Below are 27,075 nucleotides of genomic sequence, written 5' to 3' on the forward strand. Positions count from 1 at the left end.
TGGAGAGCAATTTGGAACTATGGCCAAAGGGCTATAAAAATGTGCATACCCTTTGACCCAGCAATACCACTTCTAGGGCTATATCCCAAAGATAACATATTAGTGGGAAAGGGACCCATACGTACAAAAATATATATAGCAGCCCTTTTAGTAGTGACAAAGAATTGGAAATAAGGAGATTCCCAACAATTGGGGAATGGCTAAACAAGTTGTGGTATATGAATGTAATAAAATACTATTGTGCTATAAGAAATGGGGAACAGAAGGACTTCATAATGTGTGGGACAATAATCCCCCAAAATGAAATAACAATCAGAGGTTTCTCAAGGTAAAGACAGAGGCTTTATTTGCAAGTCTCTCACGAGAGTGGGCATCGCCCACTCCAGAATGGTCTGGGGTGGGGAGGCAAGTTTCGGAGGATAGGCAGTCAGTTTATATACCTCTTAAAGGGCCCCCCCAAAAGCCCCTTTACATAACAATTCTAAGAAGCCCCATTACAACAACAATTCTAAGAAGCCCCCAAAAGACCCCCCCCCTTCTGGACCTCCATCCCCATCCATGGGGGTTGTTGGCCTCACATTCTTGAAAGAAAGAAAGATTCTTAATCTAACACCTTAACCTCAAACTAACAGACAGCAGCTACAGGTGGTATTCACCCTATGAGTATGCAAGATGTGGATATATGTGGTGTATGTGCAAGTTTAAGCGGGAGGGAAAAGGGGGCCTTTAATTCTTAAACTTAAAGATATTATTCAGGCATTATGGAAGCTAAATTATTAAGTATCCTCTTTTCCCTAAATGGCAGACTTTCATTCATCTCACTCAATAATAACCTGGAAAGACCTATATGATCTGATGCTGGGGGGAGCAGAACCAAGAGAACATTATACATGATTACAGATACCCGGTATCTGTGATGACTAACTTTGATAGATTTAGCTCTTAGCAATACAAGGTTCAAAGACAGCTCCAAAAGACTCATGATGGAAAATGCTATCCACATCCAGAGAAAGAACTATGGAGTCTGAATGCGGATTGAGGCAAACTATTTGGTCTCTTTTTTCTTCTTCTTTTTTGGTTTTATTTCTTCTTTCTCATTACTCATTCCATTGGAAATAATTCTTCTTTACAACTTGACTACTGTGTAAATAAGTTAGATGCGAAGGTATATGTAGAACATATACAGGATTCCATGCCCTCTTGGGGCAGGGGGGGGAAGCAGAAAGGGAGGGGGAGAAAATTTGGAACTCAAAAACTTGTGGAATTGAGTGTTGTAAACCAAAGATAAAAAATAAATTAAAAGAAAAGAATGATCAAACAACAAAGAATAGAAACAATCAATAACTTCGTCAAAGAGAACAACAATGAGACAACATTGCAAAACTTATGGGATGCAGCCAAAGGAGTTCTTAAGGATAATTTTTTTAATCTCTAAATGTTTAGATGAACAAAATAAAGGGCAGAAAGATGAATTGGGCAAGCAACTAACAAAGCTAGAAAAAGGAAAAATTAAAAATCCCCAATTAAACATCAAATTGGAAATTCTGAAAATCAAAAGAAATCAATAAAATTGAAATAGAGAAAACTAACCAGTGTTTCTGACAAAGGCCTCCTTTTTCAAATATGCAGAAAACTGAATCAAATTTATAAGACGACAAGGCATTCCCCAGTTGAGAAACTGTTAAAGGATATGAACATACAATTTTCTGAGGAAGAAATTAAAATTGTCTACAGTCATATGAAACAATACTCTAAATCACTACTGAGTAGAGAAATGCAAATTAAAAGGACTCTGAAGTACCACCTCACAGCTGTCAGATCAGTTAATATGACAGAAAAGGAAAATACTAAATGTTAGAGAAGTTGTGGGAAAATTGGAATACTAATTCATTGTTGCTGGAGTAGTGTAATATCAATTAAGTTGGGACTTTTTTACTGTTTTAGAATAATAAATTAATTAAGTCTCTTTGAGTCTAACTAGGTGCTAAGCCCCAGCCCCAAGCCCCTAATTACTAGGTGCTAAGCCTATGTGGGCATGAAGCCCTCAGGATCCTACGGAGAATTGCTAAGACCACAGCCAATAGTAGGCACCTAAGTTCTGGTCGCTCAGATGACGTCTGATGATGTACAAAGACTGTATAAAAAGAAAGAACAGAGCTATTTGCTTGGGGCTTTCACTCACTGGAAGAGTAGTATATGACTGGAAGAGACTCTGGGCAGCTGTTAAGAGCACCCCGGCTTGTAAACCGGGATGTTGGGACTTTGTTAAACCCTGGTAACTATGAATTGAGATTTGAATCAGACAAGGTCTGTCGATGTTTGTAATTTGTTTGTATTTGCTCTGAAGTTCAGGGTGCTGGCTTTTTCCCCTGAACTAAGTGAATGATATTTATATGTTGGATTGAAATAAGATTGTTAACCCCCTAAAGCTACTTTCTTTAGTAAGGCAGATCAAAGAACCTGTGCTGGCAGCATTCTTGTGGTTGGGCTTGTATAGGTCTTTCACCCCCACAACAGCTGCTAGCCGAATTGCTAAAACAAGTAGTGAACTGATCAACCATTCTGGGGGGCAATTTGGAACTATCCTGAAAGGGCACTCAAACTGTGTATACCTGTTAATTCAGCAATACCACTACTAGGTCTATATCCCTAAAACATCATAAAAAAAGAGGAAAGGACCCACATGTATAAAAATATTTATAGTAGCTCTTTATGTGGGGGCAATGAATTGGAAATTGAGGGGATGCCTATCAATTGGGGGATGGCTGGACAAGTTGTGGTATATCAATATAATGGAATACTATTGTTCTACAAGAAATGATGAGCAGGCAGATTTCAGAAAAACCTGGACTTACATAAATTGACACTGAATAAATTGAACAGAACCAGGAAAACATTGTACATAGTAACAGCCACATCGAGTGATGATCAACTATAACAGACTTAGCTCTTCTCAGCAATACAAGGATCTAAGATAATTCCAAAAGACTCATGATAGAAAATACTATCCATACCCAGAAAAAGAACTTTGGAGTCTGAATGCAGATTGAAGCACACTATTTTCAATTTTTTTGGTTTCATGGGTTTTCTCTTTTGTTGTTACTTCTTTCACAATAGGATTAGTGGGGAAATATGTTTACATGATTGAACATGCATAACCTAAATCAGACTGCTTGCCTCTTGAAGAGGCCGGAATGGAAGAAAGAAAAAAATTTGTAACTCAAAATTTTATAAAAAAAATGAATGTTGAAAACTATCTTTACATGTCATTTAAAAAAAAATAAAACACTATTTCCAAAAAAAAAAACAAAAAACTTCCCAGATGAGCAAATTCCACATACTGATACAGTTTGGCACCTTTTCTGTAAAATGGCACAGAATTAAAAATCTTCTGGTTAACTACCAAAACAGCTAGGTGATGCAATGGATAGAGTACAGGGCCTGGAATCAGACCTGAATTTAAAAAAAAAAAAAAACAGCCTCAGACATTTACTATCTGTCTAATCTTGGGCAAGTCACTTAACCCTATTTGGCTCAGTTCCTCAGCTTGAGCTGAGCTGGAGAAGCAAATGTCAAAGCACTCCAGTATCTTTGCCAGAAAACCCCAGATGAGATCACAAGGAGTTGAACTCGACTTAACAACAATGTGGATAAGGTACTCTGCAAAATTCAAGTATATATAAATGGAGTATATACTCCTGAATAAATTTTTAAACTGTTTGAAGCCAAGGTTTGTCTCATTTTTGTGTTTGTATCCCTGGCATCTAGCACAGAATCTTGCACATAGGAGGCTCTTAAAAGATACTTGTTAGTTGATTGACATTATGACTCCCCTTCTAGCCCTCTCTAATAGAAAGGGATGGGAAAGGGGGGATCTAACCAGTGATTAAAAAGTTACCAGGAAACCACCAGCTGGAGCTCGTTACTCCTGAAGCTGTAAATAGCTAAGTAACTGAATGGATTAAGTGTTGAGACTGGAGTCAGAAAGTCTTGCGTTCACATTCCGACTCAAACACATAAGTGTGAGCCTGGACAAATTACTTTACCTCTCTGCCTCAGTTTCCTCAACTATAAAATGGGGTTAATAATAGTACTACCTCCCAGGATAGTGGATATAAATGAGATGATATTAGTAAAGCTCTTCGCCTGGTACGTTGTAGGCCCTTAATAATACTTGTTTCTATCTCTCCTTGGAGTGTGCGGTCCTTGAGAAAGAGGGATGACCCTGAGGGTCATGGATAAGCAGAGTAGGGCAGGGACTGGAAGCACATGGACAAGTCAGAGTTAAGATCAAGAACTGGCTGGGCCCTGGAAGCGTCCATCGAGTTTCCCTGGACTCTGAGAGGGAACCGGGCAATGCCCTGGGTTGGCTGTCAGTTCCCGAGGTCTTTGCTGCTCCTCGGCCCCACCCCCGCTGCGACCCCTCGGGCTGGGATGGGGAGAGATGCCACACGTTCCTGTTTCCATACAAACTTACTTCCGGTGGCAGCCCTCGGCCTCTCACGCACCACCAGCTGCCACCGGGCTCCTTTCCAGTTCCAGCTCGGAGATGGTCCCGGGGTTAGGTTCCCTCGGGTCTGACCCTTGGCCACACTGGGCAGTCGGCCACGCGCCTGCCTCTCTGATTGGCCGCTACCGTGCCCGCCCCCAAGTTCGCCCAATGGGCGGGCCCGGAGCAGCTCGAGGATTCCGGAAGGACGGGGTGCTGGTGGTGGCCGGGGTCCCTATTAGCTGTCCCCGGGCGCTGGGCGCCATGAGAGGCCTGGGGCCCGGCCTGTCAGCGCATAAGCTCCTGCGGCTGCGACTCCGGTCCCGGCTTCCAACCCGGCCCCGGCCGCGACGACTTGGGGCCCCCGGAGCGACCCTGGAGCGGGCAATGGATGAACTGCTGGGCCGCACCGTGCCGCAGGCCCCGGCCTACGAGCTCCGGGACAAGACGCCGGCCCCGGCCGAGGGTCAGTGCGCTGATTTCATGCGTTTCTACGGTAGCCTGGAGGGCGCGAGCCAGCGGGCCGAACTGCTGAGCCGCCTGGCGCGGGGTTTCGGCGTGGACCACGGGCAGGTGGCTGAGCATAGCGCGGGCGTGCTGCGCCTAGGGGCGGCGGTGGGGGCCGCGGCACCGGGAACCTCGCCGGGGATGGGACCGGGGATCTCCTCGTTGCCCGCGCCTACCCCGCGGGAGCCCGGCGCCCTTCTCCACGCGGAGGACCGGCTCCGCTACGCGCTCGTGCCGCGCTACCGAGGCCTCTTCCAGCACATCAGCAAGCTGGAGGGCGGAGTGCGCTTTCTGGTCCAGCTGCGCGCAGACCTGCTAGAGGCGCAGGCCCTGAAGATAGCCGAGGGGCCGCACGTCCGGGTAAGGAAGGACGCCGGCCCCGTCTGCCCGGGCCGAGGGGTTCAGCCCCGCAGCCCCCGGAAAGGGCGTCCAGGTCGAGGAGGTTCCTGGACCTGTAGCTCTGGCCCTCCCCCGTTATCCTTCCTTCCCCTCCAGGTCCAAAACCAGAAGTACACCTCAACCCTCACCCCCACCCCACGGATGGGAATCAGTAAGAGTTTTTTAAGCACCTACTTTGTTTTAAGCACGGTCCAGTCCCTCAGCAATGACATTCCCTGATGCATAGCGCTTTATGTGTCATGAAAACATACACTATTGTTTCACGAGAGATAGAACTGAAAGTGACCCAAGTATATCATCATCTGGCTCCTCACAATACAGATAAGGAAACCGAGACCTCGAGACTTGGGCTTTCACGGTTACTCTTTTGGTGTCAGAAGTAGTTGTTGTGATGTATGTGCTGTAGTGTAAAGAACAATGATTTGGATTTTTGATCCATCTCAGTCACCAACAAAGGTGAAATAGATGAATCCACAAGCGTTTAAGTGCTTTCTCTGTGACATGTTAAATCATTTTTTTTCAGTCCTATCTGACTTTGTGACCCCATTTGGGGTTTTCTTAGCAAAGATAGTAGAGTGGTTTGCTATTTCCTTCTCTGGCTCATTTTATAGATGAGGAAGCTGAGGCAAAAAAGGTTAAGGGACTTTCCCAGGGTCACACAGCTAGTGAGTGTCTGCTGTTGGATTTGCCCTCCAGTCTTTTCGAGGAGGTACTAATAGCTGGGGCATGGGGGTTGAGGATCCTGGAACAGCAGAAGGGTTAAGTTGAGCAGAGATGGAGCTAAGGAAAAGGCAGTGAGTGAGGAGGGAATACATAACAGGCTTGGGGGGAGAACCCCAGCAAAAGCCTGGAGATGTGATCTTTAAAAGCCCTGAAGAATAGATACCGAACTTGGGATTTTGTTTGGATAAAGAAGTCTTCACTGGGGAAACTCCTACCAATACAGTTCAGTAAGTTCTCTGAAACTTAGAGTCATATAGAGTTGCCTAGAACATTGAGAGTTAAGGAAATTGCCCAGGATCCCATAGCCAGTAGGTCACATCGGATCCCTTACTCCAAGGTCAGCCCTCTGTGAATCCACTCTGCCAAGCTGCTCCTCAAGATACCTGACATTTCCTTGATGTTGGAGGTCCCTGTGGTATAGTAGAACAAGAACAAAGCTTCCAGAAATGAATACCTAGGTGCAACACAAGCAGCTTGTATGACATTAGGCAAGTCACTTAATTTCTCTTGGGCCTTATTTTTTTTTCCACTGTAAATAAGAGAATTAGACTAGATAATTTTTAAGGACCTTTGTAACACAAGTATATAATATTGAACTTCATTCTTTGGGTTAGATCCAATTTGATATAATGGATAGAAAACTGGTTTCATATCAGTTAGACTTGGGGTTCAAGTCCCACCTCAGACATTTACTGGCCATGTGACTCAGGGCACATCACTTAACCTCTCAGTGCATTAGGCAACTCTTTAAAACTAGAAGTGCTAGAGAAGGTACCAACCTACATTGATAAAGCAAATTTTCCTCATCTAGAAGCAATGGTAGCAGCTAAATAAATACTTGTTAGCTTGAATAACTTTGTCTTTTCTTTCTGGGAAAAGATTACATTACTGAAAACAAACAAAGCTGAGCAGAGTAATTCATTATTAGTGCTAGTTAGGGAGGAACCAATTGCCTGCACCTTTTTGCCAAGGTAGAATGATATTAATTTGTAAAGCTCTTGGCAGTGTGTATTTAATATGTAGCCTATATTCCTTCACCTTTGAGAGTGTGATGTAATGAAAACAGTACTAGATGTTCAGTCTCCACTCAGCCACTTATTTGCTATTTCACCTTAACAAGTCACTTCACTTCCTGACCCCTGGTTTCTGCATTAAAATGGGGGTATTTTCCCTATCTATGTCACAGGATAGTTGAGGCAGGCAAACAAAAGTAACATCTATAAATATTGTTATTCTTAATGAGTTGCACTTGGCTATTTATTTGTTTATTCATTTATTTATTTTCACTTGAGTAACAAACACGCATCTTAGTAGTGTGTTGAAAATGTTAGCTGGAGCTTTTTTTCTCCTTACTTTTTAATTGCCTCCAGATTTTGAGTCCTTTAAAATTGTAAGGAGCCTCTTATAGTTAAGGAGTGAATATCAATTACAAAGTGACAAAAATGTATGGTGAATTGACATGTTGAGTTGTATTAGGTTTTATATTTGTTCCTAAGACTTAGCTTCAGTCTTTCAATTCCTAGCCTACCTAGAAGCTATGATTTCTAATTCTGTCAACTGTCACCTTGTTTCTTCATACTCAGTTGAAAACTAAAGTTAAAGGCAGGTATTAAAACTTTCTAGCCTACCTTTCGTTCAAAGCTGTGTGCAGAAAAGGGCTTACAATACTTAGGTAGCTGTTTTGAACTTGCCCCTGTAATCCTGCATACTTCCTCGAGTCCCTCCCATGGAAGGTGTATATTTCTCTGGAACTGTGTAGTGTTTTTAATTGAAATCAGGAATCTGTGCCAAAGTTCTCATTGTTTCCAGGGTTGTAGATAGAGAAAATGCATACAGCATATTGCCTGGGTCTGTGCTGATCTGAGGATATAACCTGAAATTTGGCTTCTTCATATATGGTATAAGTTCATCTTCATAAAATTTTACTCTTCTGTAAAAAATTACTATTTAAACTTTCTGAGGTGTGTTGCTTAAGTTTTCAGCTTTTAAGGAAGTACGATGTTACTAAGTTCTCTGAAACTGTAAACCAGTAGTCTATTGTTCAAAACTCTTAACTGACTTTCCAATATTTCCCCCTTCCTCCAGTCTACACTCCTCAATTTGGCATTTGGGATCTTCAGCAATCTGTCCCCAAGCTACATTTCTAGCACTGTTTCCCACAGTAAACTTTGTACCAGCCAGACTGATCAGCTCGCTACCCCCTGAAAATTTTCCTATGAAAAGCTCATTTACCAACCAATCTTTTCATTTCCATTTTCTCCCCCTTCTAATTCATCCTTCACATTATTATCAGATTAATGTTTTTTTAATTCAGATAACTAATCACATTATTTTTCTGCTCAAAATTTTTCATAGGCTTCCTATTCCCTACCAATGAAATTCAGACTCCTTGTCATGGTACTCAAGGTTGTCATTGCATGTTTTGCATTTACCTGGTCTCTCCAACTTTGTTTCAAATGGACTCCATTCCACAAACTTTACACTATTCCAATTCTCCAACTTATGCTTCTCCTCATGAGGTTTCCTGTGTTTAGAAAGCCTTCCCTTTCCCTCACTCCTTCCCCCACCAAAAAAATCCCTGAGAGCTACTGCAAGGTTATATGTTACTCCATTGGAAATACTTCCACCAGAACCCTATTTAATCTTTTTATGTTTAATTTTAGGGAGCTTGGCTTTTTTGATTTTTAAGACTCATAGCAGATTAGAAGCAATAAATGAGATGATAGTAATGGACACTGAGAAGGAACCATTGCCACTTCTGACACCATGGCCCACAGCCTGATTTTGAGGGCAGAGTCAAAATTAGAACAGGAAAAATATGGCAGTCTGGTGATTTAGTGTATCAGCAAACTCTGGAAGTCACACAACATAGGCCTTGAGGGTAATATTGATTTGATAACTAATGGTCACAATGCTAAACTCTGAAAATTATAAGAAAAGTTTGATTTAGGTTTGGTCTGCCATTTTAAATGGTTTTAGAAAGATTCTCATCAAGACATCAAGATTGGCTAAAATAAAGTTTTAGCACATTTTGAGGAGTGGGGGATAGGAAGGATAACACTATAAAATCCATTTTTCCTCAGTGCTAGAAAAAAGGGTAAGTGAACTTACCTATTCTTCCTGCCCTGCTCTTCTCTCCAAAAAGAAAGCCCAACAATTTGACATTTCTTATCTGTTGATTAAAAGGAAGACATGACAACTGAGGGTGTGATGATACTGTGATTTAAGTAGTGGAAAGGTTTGCCCAGAAAAATCTGGTGGATCCAGTACAGGGTTTTACATAACAGCTGGACTCATCTATAGTATTTTTAAGGCTTACAAAACACTTTCTTTGACCCTGTGAGGCAAGTAATAGAGGTTAATTCAACTTAACTTTACAGGGGAGGAAATGGGTCATAGCTACTAACTGTCAGAGCCAAGATTTGAATCTGGATCTCCTAACTGCAGGTTCAGCACTTTTTTCCAAGATACTACAAGGCCTCATATCACTGCCCAGTTTTCTTGTCCATAGAGAGCACATTTCCAAATGAAGAAAAATATTGCATGAGGTCAACTCAGTAGGAATGTGGAGTAACACCACCTAGGATTGATTTTTTTGCTATGAATTAAATCAGTTATGTAAATGAATTATTAATATGATCATCTGAATCTGACCTATGTGAGATTACATACAATCATGCAGTCATTGAGGCTCAGAACTAGCATATATCCCTTATAGATCATTCGGGGCAATCCCTTCATTTACAGATTAAGAGATTGAAGCCCAGAGAGATGATGTACCTCAGGATGTGGCCTAAGGAAGGTCACTTCACTACTCTTCTGACCTATGACATCATAACATTTGACTTGAAGATCTTTCCATTTGGCTTTTCCTTCAATGTTGTTTTTATTTTTGTTTTGCATTTCTCTGTCCTAAAGCTCTATCCTCAAAGAAATGTCATTAATATTAAAATGTCTCCATTAATATTAAAATGGCTTCCTTTGCTGTCCATTTTATATTCGGGGGGGGGGGGGGAGTGGGCCTTGTGGGAAAAGTTCTACAAATTAAATTATAGTGCACAGTGTCTGTCTTTGGGTATGACAAATACTTTTAAAAAATTACTAAGAGAACAGCAGTAACTAATGATTTATATGGTTACTTTCCAATCTAAACAAAATCTTTGTAACTATACATGAATTGAGGACATTCTCAATGACGTATCATTAGGAAACAAGCTGGTTTTCTTAAGTGATAAACAACAGTGGACTACATCTTATTATTTATAATGTAAGCTGGGCTTAAGGTTGAAAAGGAGCAGAATGGAGTGGCTTGATTTTGGGAACATGCAGAATCTTTTACTGACCTCAAGTAAACAAAGGCCCATCTTGTCAATACAAATTTGTATCAGTGTTGCTATATGGTCAGCCACGTATGGAATATCCTGCCTTCAAAGAATTAAAGAAGGGTACCACATACCAGGCAGTGGAAAGGAAGGATGCGTAGAAGGTGTGAGCAGGCTGCAACCAACCAGAGAACAGGAATAAAAGATGCCATCAATGAATTGTATGACAAGAAGAAAAGATGGACTTCCTGTAGAAGGTGTCACAAAAGCTGAGTTTTTAAGAGAGCTAAGGAATCCAAGAGAAGAGGTAAGGAAGGAGAGCATTTTAGGCATGAAAGTAAGGGGGAAGAGGTGAGGGTGGAGGCATAGAAATTCATGTCCAGAGAATAGTAAGTTGACCAGTTTGGCTGGAACATACAGTGTTAGGAAGGGTGATATGGAATAATTGGAAATGTATGTTGGAGCCAGATTGTGAATGGCTCTAAGTGGCAAAGTTTATGTTTGAGCCTAAAAGTATTAGGGAGCCACTAAAGCTTCTTGTGAGCAGGATCAAAAGTTGCAAAAAAAAATAGCATTAGCATTGACAAAGGAGAAACTTCCTAGCAAATGGAGCTATTGAAAATTTGAATAGGCTACATCTAGAGATGGTATGAACTGCCTAAACTCCCCTTACTGAAGATTTTCATGTAGAGACTAAGAAGGTGTCAGGTATTTTGTCATGGGGATTACTTTTTGAGTTTGGGTTAAACTAAGTGCTCACTAAGCTTTTATTCAACTTTGAAATTCTGTGATTACTCATGATCACTGGTATTGTCCTCACAGCAGCTGAACATTTGATACCAATCTCATAATAATTTGAAGATACAACATGAGATGCAGATATATACAAAGATGAAGAAGGCTTATGGGTTATGTGTTTTATGCCTGTAGGTTGCTAAATGATGCTATCGGTTGGGAAAGAAGGAAAACTAGACTGGGACAGGAAACATGGGATTTATTCCTAAGTCCTACTCAATTGATTTTGTTGTCTTTAGGTGTGTCACTTGGGCTTTGTGTATCTAAATTTGCCCATCTGAGCCTGTGTTATACTCCCCATGTACTTCATTCCATCTTCCACCTCCCTACCTATGAACAGACCATCTCCTTGCCTGATTATTAGTGCTCTTCTTCAGCCCACCAAAATTAACAATTATAACAGAAATTTAAAAAGTATTTTAAGGTTTTCAAAGCATCTTGCATATATCTCCTATTTATTTTTTGTTGACCATTCTGTGTACTGTCCTCCCCTCCCTGATTTAAGTTCCAATTCTTTTTTTTTCCTTTGTATCCCTAGCTTAGTTCTAGTAGGTGATTGTTTAATTAGATTAAATTTTGGAGGAGTTTGGACTGGATTGTTCCTGGGCTCATTCTAACTCAAAATCTATTAAATATGCATAAGAATAAACAAGAGCTTTATTATAATATAGACTTCTATATAACTTGTGTTGAATTTATGAAAACATAGATGCATCTTAGGCCCCATGCCAAGGGAAAATAGTATTCTGTAGTGGAAAGAACATTTTATTTGGAGTGAGAGGTCCTGGGTTAAAATTCTGTATGACTATAGGCAAATCACTTTACTTCCCTGGGCCTCCATTTCCTCATCCCTGAAATGGAGGGGTTACATGGGGTTATCTCTGAGATCATTTCTATCTCAAGAGAGATGATCCTACTAGACATACCTGGTAATTGACACTGTCACTTATAAGATTATTTTAAGTGTCATCATAGTACTTTGGAAGGAGGGGATTCAGATGTCAGAGAACCTTAGTTTGAATCCGTCTTCCATTTACTACATTGTGATGTTTTACAAATCACTTAACCTCTCCAAGTTTCCTGGTCTATGAAGTGAGAAGGTTGGGCTAAATGACTTCTAAGGTCCCTTCCAACTCTAAATCTATGATCCCTGGATATGCTTGGTGATTTGAAGTACCTCCTCTTTACTATACTGTTAAATAAGTTACAGTAAGTTTTATTGATTTGGGGGCAGCTAGGTGGCTCAGTGAGTAGAGCACCGGCCCTGGAGTCAGGAGGACCTGAGTTCAAATTTGGCCTCAGACACTTGACACACTTACTGGCTGTGTGACCTTGGGCAAGTCACTTAACCCCAATTGCCCTACCTGCCTCCCTCAAAAAAAAATTTAAAAAAAGTTTTATTGATTCTACTGCTACAGTATATTTTCTTTTTGCTTTTGTCTTTTCCACTCCTATTACAACTATCATAATTCAAAACCTCATCTCCTAACTGTCCTTCCCAGTCTGTTTTCCCCACTTTAACCTGTGCTTGTGTGTTGGTTAAGCAAAATGGGCTCTTACCACTCAGTTCAACCAAGTGCCCTTGAAGAGTTTGGCTTTTGTTTCCTTTGATTAATTCAGTGTATTTCATTGAGTCTTACTAGGTGCTAAGCCCCAGGCCCAAACCCCTATTAGGTGCTAAGCCTATGTGGGTGTGAAGCTCCCAGGGTACTAATGGGAGGTGCTAACTCAAGAGCCAATCTTAGGAGCCTAAGTTCTGGTCATTCAGATGACATTTGATGACGTCTGAAACAGTATAAGAGGAGAAGACAGAGCTGTTTGCTCAGGGCTCTCACTCTTGGTAGTGTGCTGATGTGGAGACTCCAGGCAGCTGTAGCTAAGAGCCCTCCAGCTCGTAAATTCGGATGCTGGGACTTTGTTAAGCTCTGGTAACTATGTATTGGGATTTGAATCAGACAAGGTCTGTCTGTCGATGTTTGTAATTTGTTTGTATTTGTTCCGAAGTTCAGGGTGCTGGCTTTTTCCCCTGAACTGGGTGAGTGGTATTTGTATGCTGAATTAAAGTAAACTTGTCAACCCCTTAAGGTTGCTTTCCTTAGTAAAGCAGATCAAAAGAACCTAGGCTTTGGCAGAGTTCTTGGTGTTGGGCTTGTGTTGGTCTTTCACCCCCACAACAGCAGCTAGCCAGATAGTTCAAACAGCTTGATAATTTTTGATGGAAAAATTCTCACAATACAGACACAGATCAAAAACTTTAGGTGGCTCCCCATTTCTTACAGGATAAAGTAGAAATAGAAACTTTTTATTTTAGCCATCCATAATTTGGTTCCAATCTTTTATTCCCCTTGTTTCCTACTCCCCCTTGTACTACTTTATGGTCTAACTGGACTACTCACCATCCCCTTTCTGATACTGCCACTTCAGTGAATTTGTTTATGCTGTTTTCCATGCCTCAGATGAACTATACAGCTTCCTACTTTTCTGTCCTCCCCCTCCCAAAAAAAGCTCCGAAAGAAAAAAACAAAAACAGAGAAGTCACTTCTTTGTGTTGAAATCCATTCAGTGCATCAAGACCCAATTCAAGTGCAACTTCTTCCATGAAGCCTGCTGGAAATGACTTCACCCTTAAATTTCTTAAGTGCTTGGTCTTTGTCTAGTACTTTCTTTTGTATTTTGTATTTTTCATATTATGTCATCACTTAACCTTTGTGTATTCTGCTTTATATTACAGTAGCTTGCATGTATATTTGTAGACTGTGAACTCCTTGAGAGCAGGGATTATATTTTAACTTGTATGCTCACTGCACTACTTCATAGTCCTGTGCTATTAAAAAAAACTTATTGAATTAATGATTTTCTCAAAATAAGCTTGTTTTTATTGTTATTATCATTGTTGGAAGAGCCTCTATCCTGGAGATTGGAGAATTTTAGGACTTTTGTAAACAGGAAGTATATTTTTTTCCAGTTTGTGACTCTTTAAATTGCCTGGAATCACTTAGCACTATGGTATTAGGTCTGTTAGAAATAGGCCTCAGACTTAATGTTCTATACAAGTCAGCACAGCTATGAGATTTTTGATTGGACCAAAAATATTTTGAAATTTGGGGCCTATTTTATTGTACATTGTGCTCACTTGGTGCTATTATAGGAAAGGGTTATAGAGTTAGCCTTTTTGGTATTGAAAATGTGGCAAAATGTGTTTAAAACAAAAATTATGTCCTCATGGAAAGAATTTTCTCTTGTTAAAAATGAAATATTATGTTTTCTATAAACTTGTGAAATAATGCCTGGTAACGTCACTTTTGGGTGGGAAAAGAGTTCTGTTTTACTATACCTTCGATGTCATCATTTATCTAGAATTAAAAGAAAAAAAAACTTGCATTTTATCTGCTAATGTCTCTGAGATAAGATCCAAGTATTCAGGTGGATGGGTCAGTAACATTTTGTGGAGTGTTTCCAAACACTGGGGTTTTAAAAAGGGGAAAGGTGAGAGAATTACAAAGGAGTAGAAAAACCAGGAAGTTAGATCTCCAGTGGGGGGAGATAGAACTGATTTTACAAAAACACAGATACAGTAAAAGGGGACTAATTTACGTGGTTGGTAGCTGGCAATATGTATAGAGATTGTCCATTATTGGAACAGCAGGAGCCTATAGAATCTGGTGGTGTATGTGAAAGACTTCACTTCAAATTCTGACTGATGTTATGACTAGAAAGGAATCTTCCCAGCATTTTCTTCTATATTCCATGAACATGATCCCAAGGTTCTCTTTCAACTCTTAATATTATTTTATTCTGTTCCTTAGAATAAACTTTTATAGTTGGAGGGGACCTCATAGATCATCTAGTCCATACCACGGTTTGCCCAAAGTGTCATAAGTAGTCACTAGCCTACTCAGGACTCTTGAATTCCAATCATTTCCCTTTCTACTATAGTGCACAGGTAGCTGTTAGCTCAGCCTATTTTAGGAAAACAAAAAGGTCTCTCAGTTAGGAATGTCAGTTCTAAGGTAAGGAACTTCAGTTCTTACCTATCCTCTCTAATTTCCTGTTAGTCTCAGAGATTGAAGTGAGACCCTCTCTTGTTCCAAAGGAACCTTTCTTTCCATTTGTGTCCTCTGTTCCACTCCATCCATCTGATCTCCTCTAGCACCTTGTGCTATCAAACATTCTCAAAACATTAGTGAGTTACAAAGGCCCATCTTCTACCAGCATTCATGGCAGCAATATATGCAATAGAAAAGGCTTCACAAAATGAAATAGGACCATCATTCAATAAAATGTTACATAGTAGGTATAAATGAGCTACAATATATAACCAATATAAAATTTCAAACAACAGGAGTAAAAAAATGCCGTGAAGTACAATAGAAAAAAAAGAAATGGACTGATCTGGAGCAAAAGTGGGATGACCAGTGGAGAATCAGAGTGCCCCGTTGGTACCCTAGTGATATCAGGAAAAAAGCAAGGAAGGATTTAGCATGTTGAGTAGATTCCCTTTGGTAAAATATGGGAGAATGTGGAAAAGAGTTGCACAGGATTGTCAAGTTTAGATTGGTTATGATCTGTGTCATTAGAGAAAACTTCCATATTGAGTAATCAAAGGATGGATTCATTTGCCTGTTTGTGGTCAGCACCCTCCCTCTATTAGTTCTGTGTCTTCAACTTAGTGGCATTTAAAAACTGTTTCATATTTTATGCATGGTGCACTTAGATATTTTAGTAAGTTTTTATTTGGGTGAACATTTTAACAGTTTTAACCTAATAATAAGTTGAAATCTTGCTCAGTCGGATGCTCCTGAATAGAAGTTCAGATTTGGAAGAGGAAACATTTTGAAGGACAGAGGATTTCATAGGGAAACAAACTTAGCTGGCAGCTATAGGTCTGGTATGAGTGCTGTGCAGGTTGGTAGAGCTCGGGAAGAATTTTACCTACCCTGATTTTACCAAGGGTAGGTTTTCTTTATCTGGGGTCCATGGACTTAAAAAAATTAAATAACTGTATTTCAACATAATAGGTTTCCTTTGTGGTCCTGCGTGTTTTATTTTATGCATTAAAAACATTCTGAGAAGGGGTCCACATGTGTCATCAGACTGCCAAAGTGGCCCATGAGCCAAAGAAAGGGTAAGAATTTCTGCATTGGAGCCTGACTGCCTAGAGAAGCAACATTTTTCTTTTCCTATCATAGGAAAGAGCCTCTTATATTTCACATGAACGTTAGACCAAGATAAGACCCCTGAACCTCAGACCCTAGTTCAAGTCTTTGTGTATATACAAAATAATTGAAAAGTTCAGACTTCCACTGGTATTTTACTGATAAAAAAGAATCCTTTTACTCTGGTGTCCTACTCCAGTAGGTTCAACCAAGCTGGAATGATTTCAAGTCCAAACAGACTACTGATTTTCTCAGAAGCAGCACTGAACCAGGATAAGTACTGAGGGGATTTTCACTAGAAGATTGGTCACAGTGAAAATAGAGGACTAGAGGAAACCTTAGAGGACACCTAGCTTGATTCTCTTATTTTGTAGACGAGGAAACTGAGGTCCCTGAGAGGGTGTCTTAAATGATGTCGAGTAAGTAGTAAGCAAATGTAGAATTTAAACCCAGTTCCTCTCATTCCAATCAATGTTCTTTCCACTGTACCATGTGCCACTATTAGCTGTTTACTGGGTTATAGGGCTTTTTTTGTTTGTTTGTTTTTGTCCATTACAGCTTATCAAACAGATAAATTTTAAAATGGCACAATCCTGTTTGGCCTCCTTTTCCTATGAGGTAACAAAAAAGTAGGTAGAAGATACTATGAATATAAATAATAAAGGCTATAATAATTAGCATTTATATAGCCCTTAACTTTTCCAAAGTACATATTAACTCATGTAACACTCCTTTGGGAAAGGGAATACAGGGATGGGAAGGAGAAGGAACAAGCACTTATTAAGTGCTTCCTATGTGCCGTACACTGTGCTAAAAATGTTATCTCATTTGATATATCATCTCATCAATGTGGGTGCTTTCTCCAAACAAGAAATTGGCAATCCATCCAAACCTTCTCATCCTGTACAACTCTTATCCATGATCTTTCATAGGAGAGTCTTCATCAAGGTATTTTGATATTTTATGGATTCCATCAGCCAAACATAGAGTAAGATATTTTATAGTGCACTTTAAATTGGATAAATTCAGTTGATCGGCTGTTAAATGGTTTCCTGATATCACACTTTATATAAGGAGTTCAAATAAATACATGTTTTAGTAAGTGAACAAGATTTGTAATCACTTTTATCTTATCATTTAGGTTATTTATAATAACTTGTCTTGTGAGTGCCAAACTCATGCTTTGAGTGTCTAGTTCCAAAAGTGCTGCAGCACAGATTCTAGAACTAGATGGAGCACAGGAACAGGGCTTCATTAAGTCATTGCATGCCACTGTGAAGGGTATATAAAACTGCCTGTGAATCAAGGCAGTCATACGACAGAGAAATAACTTTCTATATTTAATCATTTACTCCAATTACTATTTTGACATTAAAGTACTATCTCTACACCATGGAGAACTGATGTAGTTATTCAGAAATGTAATTTCATGTTCTTAATTAATCATATCTAGTCTCAAAAATGGAGATTTATAAATATTTTTGTAACAAATTCTTTGTTCCATCTATGACAATTGGAGCCATCATATAAGGAACTCTACCAACAGAATAGGTATAAATAGGAGGTATAAATAGCCTGAATAAAAAGCTAAGAAGAACGGGGGTGGGGAGGTGGGGGTAGAGCCTTGCAGAGGTGATCTGTGCTGGCACAAACCTAATTTTGAAGGTATTGAATCAATTTTCAGTACACAGGGTGTCCCAAAAGTCTTAGCATGATATTTGATGGCTAGAAGGTTTCCAAATGATTTGAAAAAATCATAAACTTTATTCCACCCAAAAATGGCAACCAGAAAACATCAGTAATTATTGACCTATATACTAACTTTTTTACCTTTTCAAAAAAAAATTTGAGAATAATCTACTCATGCATCAAGAATAAACAACCTTAATAAAGGTTTGACAAAAGAACCAACATGGCTTTGCAGGCACACATTTATAGGCACACAGTTGCCTGAAAAGTATAAAAGATAACAAGATCTCACAATGTTTGTTTAATGACTACACAAGTATGTTAATTCAGAAGAGCAAAATGGAGCCTTAAAAATTTTCCTCCACCAAGGTTCTACAACACATATATCAAAATTATGAAACATTTAAAATAAATTTGTTCAGCGACTATGATTGTCACTATCAAGTGAGGTATTAAACAGGGAGGTAACTGCACAAAGGGGCAGGTAGGTGGCACAGTGGGTAGAGCCACTGGCCTGGAGTCAGGAAGACCTAAGTTCAAATTTGTCCTCAGACACTAGCTATGTGACCGTGGGCAAGTCATCTAACTCTGTTTGCCTTAGTTTTCCACATCTGTAAAATGAGCTGGAGAAGGAAATGTCAAACCACTTAATTATTTTTGACAAGAAAACTCCAAATGGGTGACAGACTCAGACACAACTGAAATGACTGAACAGCAAACTGCACAAAGAAGTTTGCCATTATCATGGAAACTATCCATTGCAGAAAACAAATGGAAAAGGACTATTCCCTATAGATGGTAAGGTCCTGTTGATGTTTCTGTTTGCAAGTGATATGTCAGTGTGCTAACTGCATCAAGCCTCAAATTTTGTAGAATTTCCTAAATGAGATCTATAACCATCTAAAATAATTTGGCCTATCAATAAAGGTAAAATCAAATAGCTAGAGAATGTCAGTTATCTAGATTATGATAGGCGTTTGGATAGACAAGCCACATTGCTATTTCATCATCTTAAACACCAAAGACAAGGGAACCACAATAGGACAGAATGAGAAATACAGGCTAGATCACCTTTAGGAAAACATATACTGTTTTTAATCACCGTAAACTTCTTTGTGAAACAAAAGCTATTCTTCTGGAGATGCTGTATAGCTACCAGTGATTAAATATCACAGGCTCCAAAAAATTAAAGGTGTGGTTCACCCAATTTTCCGCTGCTATGTTATATGCACTAAGGATACAAAGACAAAAATAAAACATTACCTGCCTTCAAAATTACCTTTTATATGGTGAGACTATGCACAGATATAATTATACATATATATGCATATATGTATATATAAGTACAAGGTAATTTGAGGGAGGAGTCACTAGCAGCTAGGGGAGTTAAGAAAGGTCTCGTGTAGAAGGTGGCGTTTGAGCTAAGCTTTGAAGGAAATTAGAAATTCTAAGAAGCAGAGATAAGAAAGGAGTGAATTCCAAATATAAGGGACAGTATATGCAAAGGCATAGAGACAGAAAGTACCATTGTGTGTGAGAAACAGCAAACTAGGGGTGACTAGGTGGTGTAGTGAGTAGAGCACTGGTCCTGGATTCAGGAGGACCTGAGTTCAAATTCAGCCCCAGACACTTGACAAACTTACTAGCTGTGTGACGTTGGACAAGTCACTTAACCCCAATTGCCCTGCCTTTCTCCCTCAAAAAAAAAAAAGAGAGAAACAGCAAACTTTCCTTCTGGCCAGTTTGGCTGAATTAAAGAGCATATGCATGGAAGTGATATATTAAAGTGGTTTGGAGCCAAGTTGCAAAAGACTTTAAATGTTTTTTTTTAAATCCACAAAATATCAAGAAATCTTGATGAAGACTCTCCTATGAATGACTTATGAAAGATAATGGATAAGGGTTACACAGGATGAGAAGGTTCAGATGGCTTGCCATTTTCTTCTTTGGAGGGAGCACCCACATTGATAAGATAGTATATCAAATAAGATAATATTTATAAAGTTCTTAGCACAGTGTCTGATATGTAGTAAGTACTTAGTAAATGCTTCTTCCCTTCCCTCTATTCCCTTCCCCATAGGAGGGTTAAATTTGTTAACATATATAAAGCACTTTGGAAAAGTTAAATGATTTTCTACCATCATTACTTCTATTTCCTAAGCATTGGAAGTAATATTGTAGCCAAGGGAGCCTTCTGTCTTGAAAGGGAGAGCCAGCTGGCCCACTGTGGCAACTGGATTAACAGAGTTGGCAGTAGACTACAAAGTAAACCTTGTGGAATTCTATGATCTAAAAGCAAAGCAAGATTTAATATCACCTAATTTTCTTTTTGCACCCTGTTATTGATCATAAATAAAGAACAATACCTTAATTTGCCTAAGTGGTGTTTATTTCCCAGTAATTTTATTGAATTCTGAAGCTTTAAGTCCCAGCTTGAACAACTGTTTTAAATGTTAGAATTAAGCAGTGGAGCATTGTAACCTTTAACCTAAATTCCCAGTTCTTATGTATGAGTGCCTCATTTTATAACTGTTTTTAGTCCATAACTGAAGACACGTTTAAAAAGTTGACCCAGACTATTTCTTCCTTAACTAAGTCTAAAAAAAGAAAAAGTAGAAATTTTTATAATAAGAATAGGTGTGATGCCAGTAGCAAGTGAATATGTAACATAATTGGCAGTTCCTATATAAAGCTCAGTCATTCCACCCTGAATCATTTTAGGTAATATCTTATTTTTCTAACCTGCCACTGATTTCTTAGCATTGTTATAATTTACATTGCCTGGAAATAGGCTTCTTCATTTCCGTCTCAGTTTTTTCAGTCCCACAACATCTTGTAAATGTCCCCTTATCTACATGTTGCATTCTGGTTAAGAGGACTATGTTAAGATGAGTATTCTTCCTTGTGAATGGAAGTGGGTTCTTTATAAGAGGGAACGAATTTCAAGACTTGGTACCCTGAGATGGTTGTTGAAATTCTAATTTAGGCACTCAGCCCCCTTTTGGAGAGTGTCAGACCAATTAAATCAGTGTCATGAAGGAATTGATGTCCATGATTACTTTGATATGCTAAAGTGCTTTGATAGCTTTGAATCAATTAAAGAAAAATTTTGAAAGCTATTTTTTCTAATATGTTTATTTTTCTTTTTTATTATATATGGGAGAACATAGTGACTTTCAGATAATTTATGCCTAGTATAATAGCTTGTGGAAATATTGGTATAACATAAAACAGGCAATATAAGTTCCTTTCTTGCCTTTTTAAGCAGTGTTAGAGAAAATTTATAGAATGAGTTTATAAAGCAAAAATATTAGCTATCTTTTCCTGGGAAATATTCATACTGCCTTCAGTTCTTAATTAGCCAAATCGCACACTTGGAAAATAAAGAAGAAGTGGCACTATACCACTACTGTAATCTGAAACTTCTAAAGGAAAGGTAGAAGGTAAGGGAAAGACAAGCATAACCTGCTTTGCTAATTCAACAGCAGCTCTTTATTCTATAAGGTAAATAATTTGTGTTTTTAATAAAGTTCACCATAATATAATAAATGTAAAATAAATATAATTATTTTTAAATAGGAATCAAAATTCCATATATTAAAGGCTGTTTTCCTACTTTAAGCTGTTTTTTTCATTAAATTAATTTATTTTTAGTTTTCAACATTCATTTCCACAAGATTTTGAGTTCCAAATTTTCTCCCCATCTCTCCCCTACTCCCCACCCCAAGATATTTTGCATTCTGATTACCCTTTCCCCCAGGTCTGCCTTCCCTTCCAGCACCCCACATCCCCTTTCCCCTTACTTTCTTATGGGGCAAGATAGATTTCTATACCCCATTGCCTATTTATCTTATTTCCCAGTTGCATGTAAAAACAATTTTTTAACATTTGTTTTTAAAACTCTGAGTTCCAGATTCTCTCCCTTCTTCCCTCCTCACACACACTCACTGAGAAGGCAAGCAATTCAATATAGATTGTACATGTGTAGTTGTGTAAAACATTTCCATAATAGTCATATTGTGAAAGACTATATTTCTTTCCTTCCTATCCCACCCCACAATTTTTTCTGTTTTCTCTTTTTACCCTGTCCCTTTTCAAAAATGTTTGCTTCTGACTACCCCCTCCCTCAGTCTGTCCTCCCTTCTATCATCCTCCTCCTTTATCTCCTTGCCCCTACTTTCCTGTAGGGTAAGATACCCAGTTGAGTGTGTACATTATTCCCTCCTTAAGCCAAATCCGATGAGAGTAAGGTTCACTCATTCCCTTTCACCTCCCCCCTCTTCCTTTCCATTATAAAAGCTTTTTCTTGCCTTTTTTATGTGAGATAATTTACCCCATTCTATGTCTCCGTTTCTCTTTCTTTCAATATATTCCGCTCTCACCCCTTAATTTTATTTTTTAGATATCATCCCTTCATATTCACCTCATCCTGTGCCCTCTACACACACACACACACACACACATTCCCTTCAACTACCCTAACACTGAGAAAGATCTCAGGAGTTACCAATATCTTTCCATGTAGGAATATAAATAGTTCAACATTAATAAGTCCCTTATGATTTCTCTTTCCTGTTTATCTTACCATGCTTGATTCTTTTATTTGAAAGTTAAATTTTCTATTCAGCTCTGGTCTTTTCATCAAGAATGTTTGAAAGTCCTCTATGTCATTGAATGTCCATTATTTCTGCTGAAGTATTATACTCAATTTTGCCAGGTAGATGATTCTTGGTTTTAATCCTAGTTCCTTTGGCTTCCAGGTTATCATATTCCCAAGCCCTTCAATCCCTTAATGTAGAAGCTGCTAGATCTTGTGTTATCCTAATTGAGTTTCCACAATACTCGAATTGTTTCTTTCTGGCTGCTTGCAATATTTTCTTCTTGAACTGAGAACTCTGGAATTTGGCTACAACATTCCTAGGAGTTTTACTTTTGGGATCTTTTTCAAGAGACGATTCAGTGGATCTTTTCAATTTCTATTTTACCCTCTGGTTCTAGGATATCAGGGCACTTTTCCTTGATAATTTCTTGAAAGATGATGTCTAGTCTCTTTTATGATCATGGCCTTCAGGTAGTCCAGTAATTTTAAAATTATCTCTCCTGGATCTGTTTCCTAGGTCAGTTGTTTTTCCAGTGAGATATTTCACATTGTCTTCTATTTTTCATTCTTTTGGTTCTGTTTTATAATTTCTTGATTTCTCATAACGTCATCAGCTTCCATTTCCTCCATTCTAATTTTTAAGGAATTATTTTCTTCAGTGAGCTTTTGAACCTCCTTTTCCATTTGGCCAGTTCTGCCTTTTAAGGCATTCTTCTCCTCATTGGCTTTTTGGACCTCTTTTGCCATTTGGATTAGTCTATTCTTTAAGTTGTTATTTTCTTCTGTATTTTTTTGCTTCTCCTTTAGCAAGCTATTGATGTTTTTCTTGCATCACTCTCATTTCTTTTCTGAATTTTTCCTCTACCTCTCTTACTTGATTTTCAAAATCCTTTTTGAGCTCTTCCATGGCCTGAGACCAATTCATATTTTTCTTGGAGGCTTTTGATGTAGGATCTTTGACTTTTGTTGTCTTCTTCTGGTTGTATGCTAAAAATAAATTAATTTAATGAAAAAAACAGCTTAAAGTAGGAAAACAGCCTTTAATATATGGAATTTTGATTCCTATTTAAAAATAATTATATTTATTTTACATTTATTATATTATGGTGAACTTTATTAAAAAAAACAAATTATTTACCTTATAGAATAAAGAGCTGCTGTTGAATTAGCAAAGCAGGTTATGATTATCTTTCCCTTACCTTCTACCTTTCCTTTAGAAGTTTCAGATTACAGTAGTGGTATAGTGCCACTTCTTCTTTATTTTCCAAGTGTGCGATTTGGCTAATTACCAAAGTAAGATTCTATACTCTGAGGTTTTTTTATGCTGTCTACTTATTTTCCCATCCAATTACTTGATTTTTGAGCTCTTTGTCAAGGTATGACTGCTTCCAGAGTGGAGAGTGCTCTGTCCCAAGCTTCAGGGGTTTTGCACAGCTTTTTTCAGAGCTACTTCTAGGCACCTGTAAATTTTCAGTTCTTCTGAGGTGGTATGATCCAAGAAGAGGTGTTTACTCCTCTCATGGCCTGTGCTCTTGTCTGTGAGTGACCTCAAGCACCATTTTCTGCCTTGGAATTGTGAGGAGGACTCCCTCTCCACAGCCACCACAAGCTCTTCCACACCAGCCCTCCTCAACCCAGGACTGTGACCCTGATCCAAGCAGGGCAAAGCAAAAGGATCTTGCCTCAGTGCCAGCAAAGAGATCACTGCACTCCCACTCTGATCAGCCACTTGATCCCCCACCCCCCAGTCTGTGGACCTGGAGCTTTGGGAGCAGCTGCTGCTGTTGCTGCTGATGCTGCTGCAGCCACCTCCACTGCTCCAGGGCTGGGGTTGGTTCGTGCTCTTCTCTCACCCAGGTCTAACAGAGTTTTCCCACTGACCTGCTAAGTTGTCTTTGGTGTTTGTGGGTTGAGAAGTCTGGAAACTGCCACAGCTGCCAATGATTCAGTGCCCTGAGGCCTGCTCCAATCCAGTCTGTGCTGGGCCACCTCAGCTCCCAGCACCATGCAAAAGAAATTCCCATCGACCTTCCAGGCTGTCTTGGGCTGGAGACTTTTTTCACTCTGTCATTTTATGGGTTCTGTAGCTTTAGAATTTGTTTAGAGTCATTTTTTACATTAATAGGGAGGCATTTGGGAGAGAACCTAAGCAAGTCCCTGCTTTTACTCTGCCATCTTGACTCCACCCCCAGAAGCCAACTCTTGAAGAATATGTTTTAGACAAGTGACTGAATTCAGAATTTTAGATCTGGTATGCTGTTGGCTTTTGGCGTTTCTTCTTGATGTCTAGATTTCTTATTGTTGAAGATTTTTTCTCCATTTTTGCCTCCACTCTCCTATTCTGTCCTGAATTTTGATTTCTGTTCTTTGGGGTTTTTTGCACTAATGATTCCTTTCTGCTCGTTTCTGATTTGTTCTTTTTCCTTCTCTTTGCTTGCAACAAATACAGGTAGCAAACAGTTTTCATTTTTAAGAATACTTAACTGTTAAATTGAATTTTTATTACATATTTTTAAGTAGCCACTTTACATTTCTGTTTTTATTTTAAATTACTTGATGCACATCTTATTTGATACTCATAGCAGCTCTGTGAGATTATTCTATAGCATTATTATACTTGTTTTATAAAAAACTGATGCCACAGAGATTTTAACTTGTCCAGAGCCAAACATGTAGGAAGTCACAAAGTCAGAACTTAACCTAGGTGTTCCAGTGCTGTCTTACTGCATTGTATACTTTTCTTTCCAATTACATTTTGCTCCAGATAGTGAATTGATACAGTACTGTATTATTTAATGTAATTAAAGTTTAAAGTTTCCACTTAGGTACTCAGTGAGCTACAATTGTTTGTATTTTCAGAACTAAGATGATCTGATTAGAGGCTTAATCATATCCCTACTCCAGCTTCCAAGGCTAGAATTATGTCAGAAGAATAGTTAAATGTCCTCTTGTTCTATGTTCAGAGAAGCAACTTACACAGCCTTCTTTGACATGACCTGATGGCCCACATTCTAATATGCTGTGAATGATATTAGCTGATTTTATGGCCTAAATTTATTCCTTTTCAGGAAATGAATGGAGTGCTAAAGAACATGCTCTCAGATTGGTTTTCTACAGGATTTTTAAACCTGGAGCGTGTTACCTGGCACTCACCTTGTGAAGTACTACAAAAAATCAGTGAGTAAGTATCAGGAATTTCTATTCCTGCTACATTGATTAGTTCACATAAATGTAAAACTAGCTTCAGAGTGCATGTTTCTATACTATGCTTAATGAAAACAGTAACAGAATGACTGTATACTTAGTATAAATACTGAGGTAATGTGAAATGGAAAGAGGAAGCTAATCAGTAGAAATGAATTCGTTACATATACATATATACCTATATACACACACACACATATGGGTGTGGGTGTGTGCATGTATATATAAAGAGAGAAATATATGTGTGCGAGAGAGACTGTGTATGGTTGTAAATATTCAAAGCCAAAATGATCACTTTTTTGATAAGGCTTTTAAAGAAAGGAGACTATTTTATAACATCTATAAGTATTCGTTGAATTGAACATATAGAGGGTGTCTCAAAAGTCTTAGTGAAGTTAAAACTTCAATATTGTATATGTAGGTATGTATATAGTATATGGTGTTTCTCAAAATGAAATTTCATGTATTCATTGCTTCAATTTTCCTCTTACCCAAAATTATATATAATTTTGTTATACTGAAATGTAGTAAAATACAATTGTTGCCAGTTTAGGAATATAGAATTTTGTCAGTTGTTAAATCTAGAAGGAGTTTGACAGATCATCTAGTCCAGTGTTCTGAAATAAAACCAGTGAGAGTTCCACCCAGATAAAAATTAAACAATTGAAAGATAAATGACCACAGTATTGAAAAATCAGCTCCAAAATGTATTTAACTGCAAAGAAAAAAAAGATGATGGTGGTTGTAGCTAAGGCTGTCTATAGTGAATCTTAAGGGCTATACTAACCAAAAATGCTAACTGCCCATATTCCAGAAAGTAAAGTCAATCTGAATGAAGCCCAGATAAGACTGAAGGAAATAAAAAGATAAACAACCGAAGCATTAGAAATTAGCTCTAAAATAGGTTTTACTACAGAGGGAAAAAAAAGAATTTTATTGATTACGATATTTGGATAGACTTCTATATTGAAACATGCTACATTGAATTTTTCTCAGAAAATCCCATTTGAATCATAACTTTTACTATATTAAGGTTTATTGTATAGCTTAGGGATTTTAAAAAGGTTTTTTTCTTGGAGGGAGTTGGAGGGAGAGGTGCAGGCTTTGATCTGTGGTTTCGTTGATGTGAACAACTTCTATTGAGGAAAGTCTCTACTTACTGATGATAATCAGCAACTACTCTGCAACTTC

The 27,075-nt window shown here is 38.6% G+C and overlaps 1 protein-coding gene across 1 annotated transcript in view; it reads left to right on the top strand.

The window, feature by feature from the left end:
* The first annotated feature begins 4,682 nt into the window (after window positions 1–4,682).
* Window positions 4,683–27,075, top strand: part of MLYCD (malonyl-CoA decarboxylase) — a 30,255-nt gene continuing 7,862 nt past the window's right edge. The window contains exons 1-2 of the mRNA XM_036751286.1: window positions 4,683–5,356; window positions 25,749–25,861. Coding sequence (XP_036607181.1) covers window positions 4,754–5,356; window positions 25,749–25,861 — 716 coding nt within the window. The 5' untranslated portion in view covers window positions 4,683–4,753. The remainder of the gene's footprint in view (window positions 5,357–25,748; window positions 25,862–27,075) is intronic.

Source organism: Trichosurus vulpecula, chromosome 3, assembly GCF_011100635.1.
Source record: "Trichosurus vulpecula isolate mTriVul1 chromosome 3, mTriVul1.pri, whole genome shotgun sequence".
Taxonomy (NCBI): Eukaryota; Metazoa; Chordata; class Mammalia; order Diprotodontia; family Phalangeridae; genus Trichosurus; species Trichosurus vulpecula.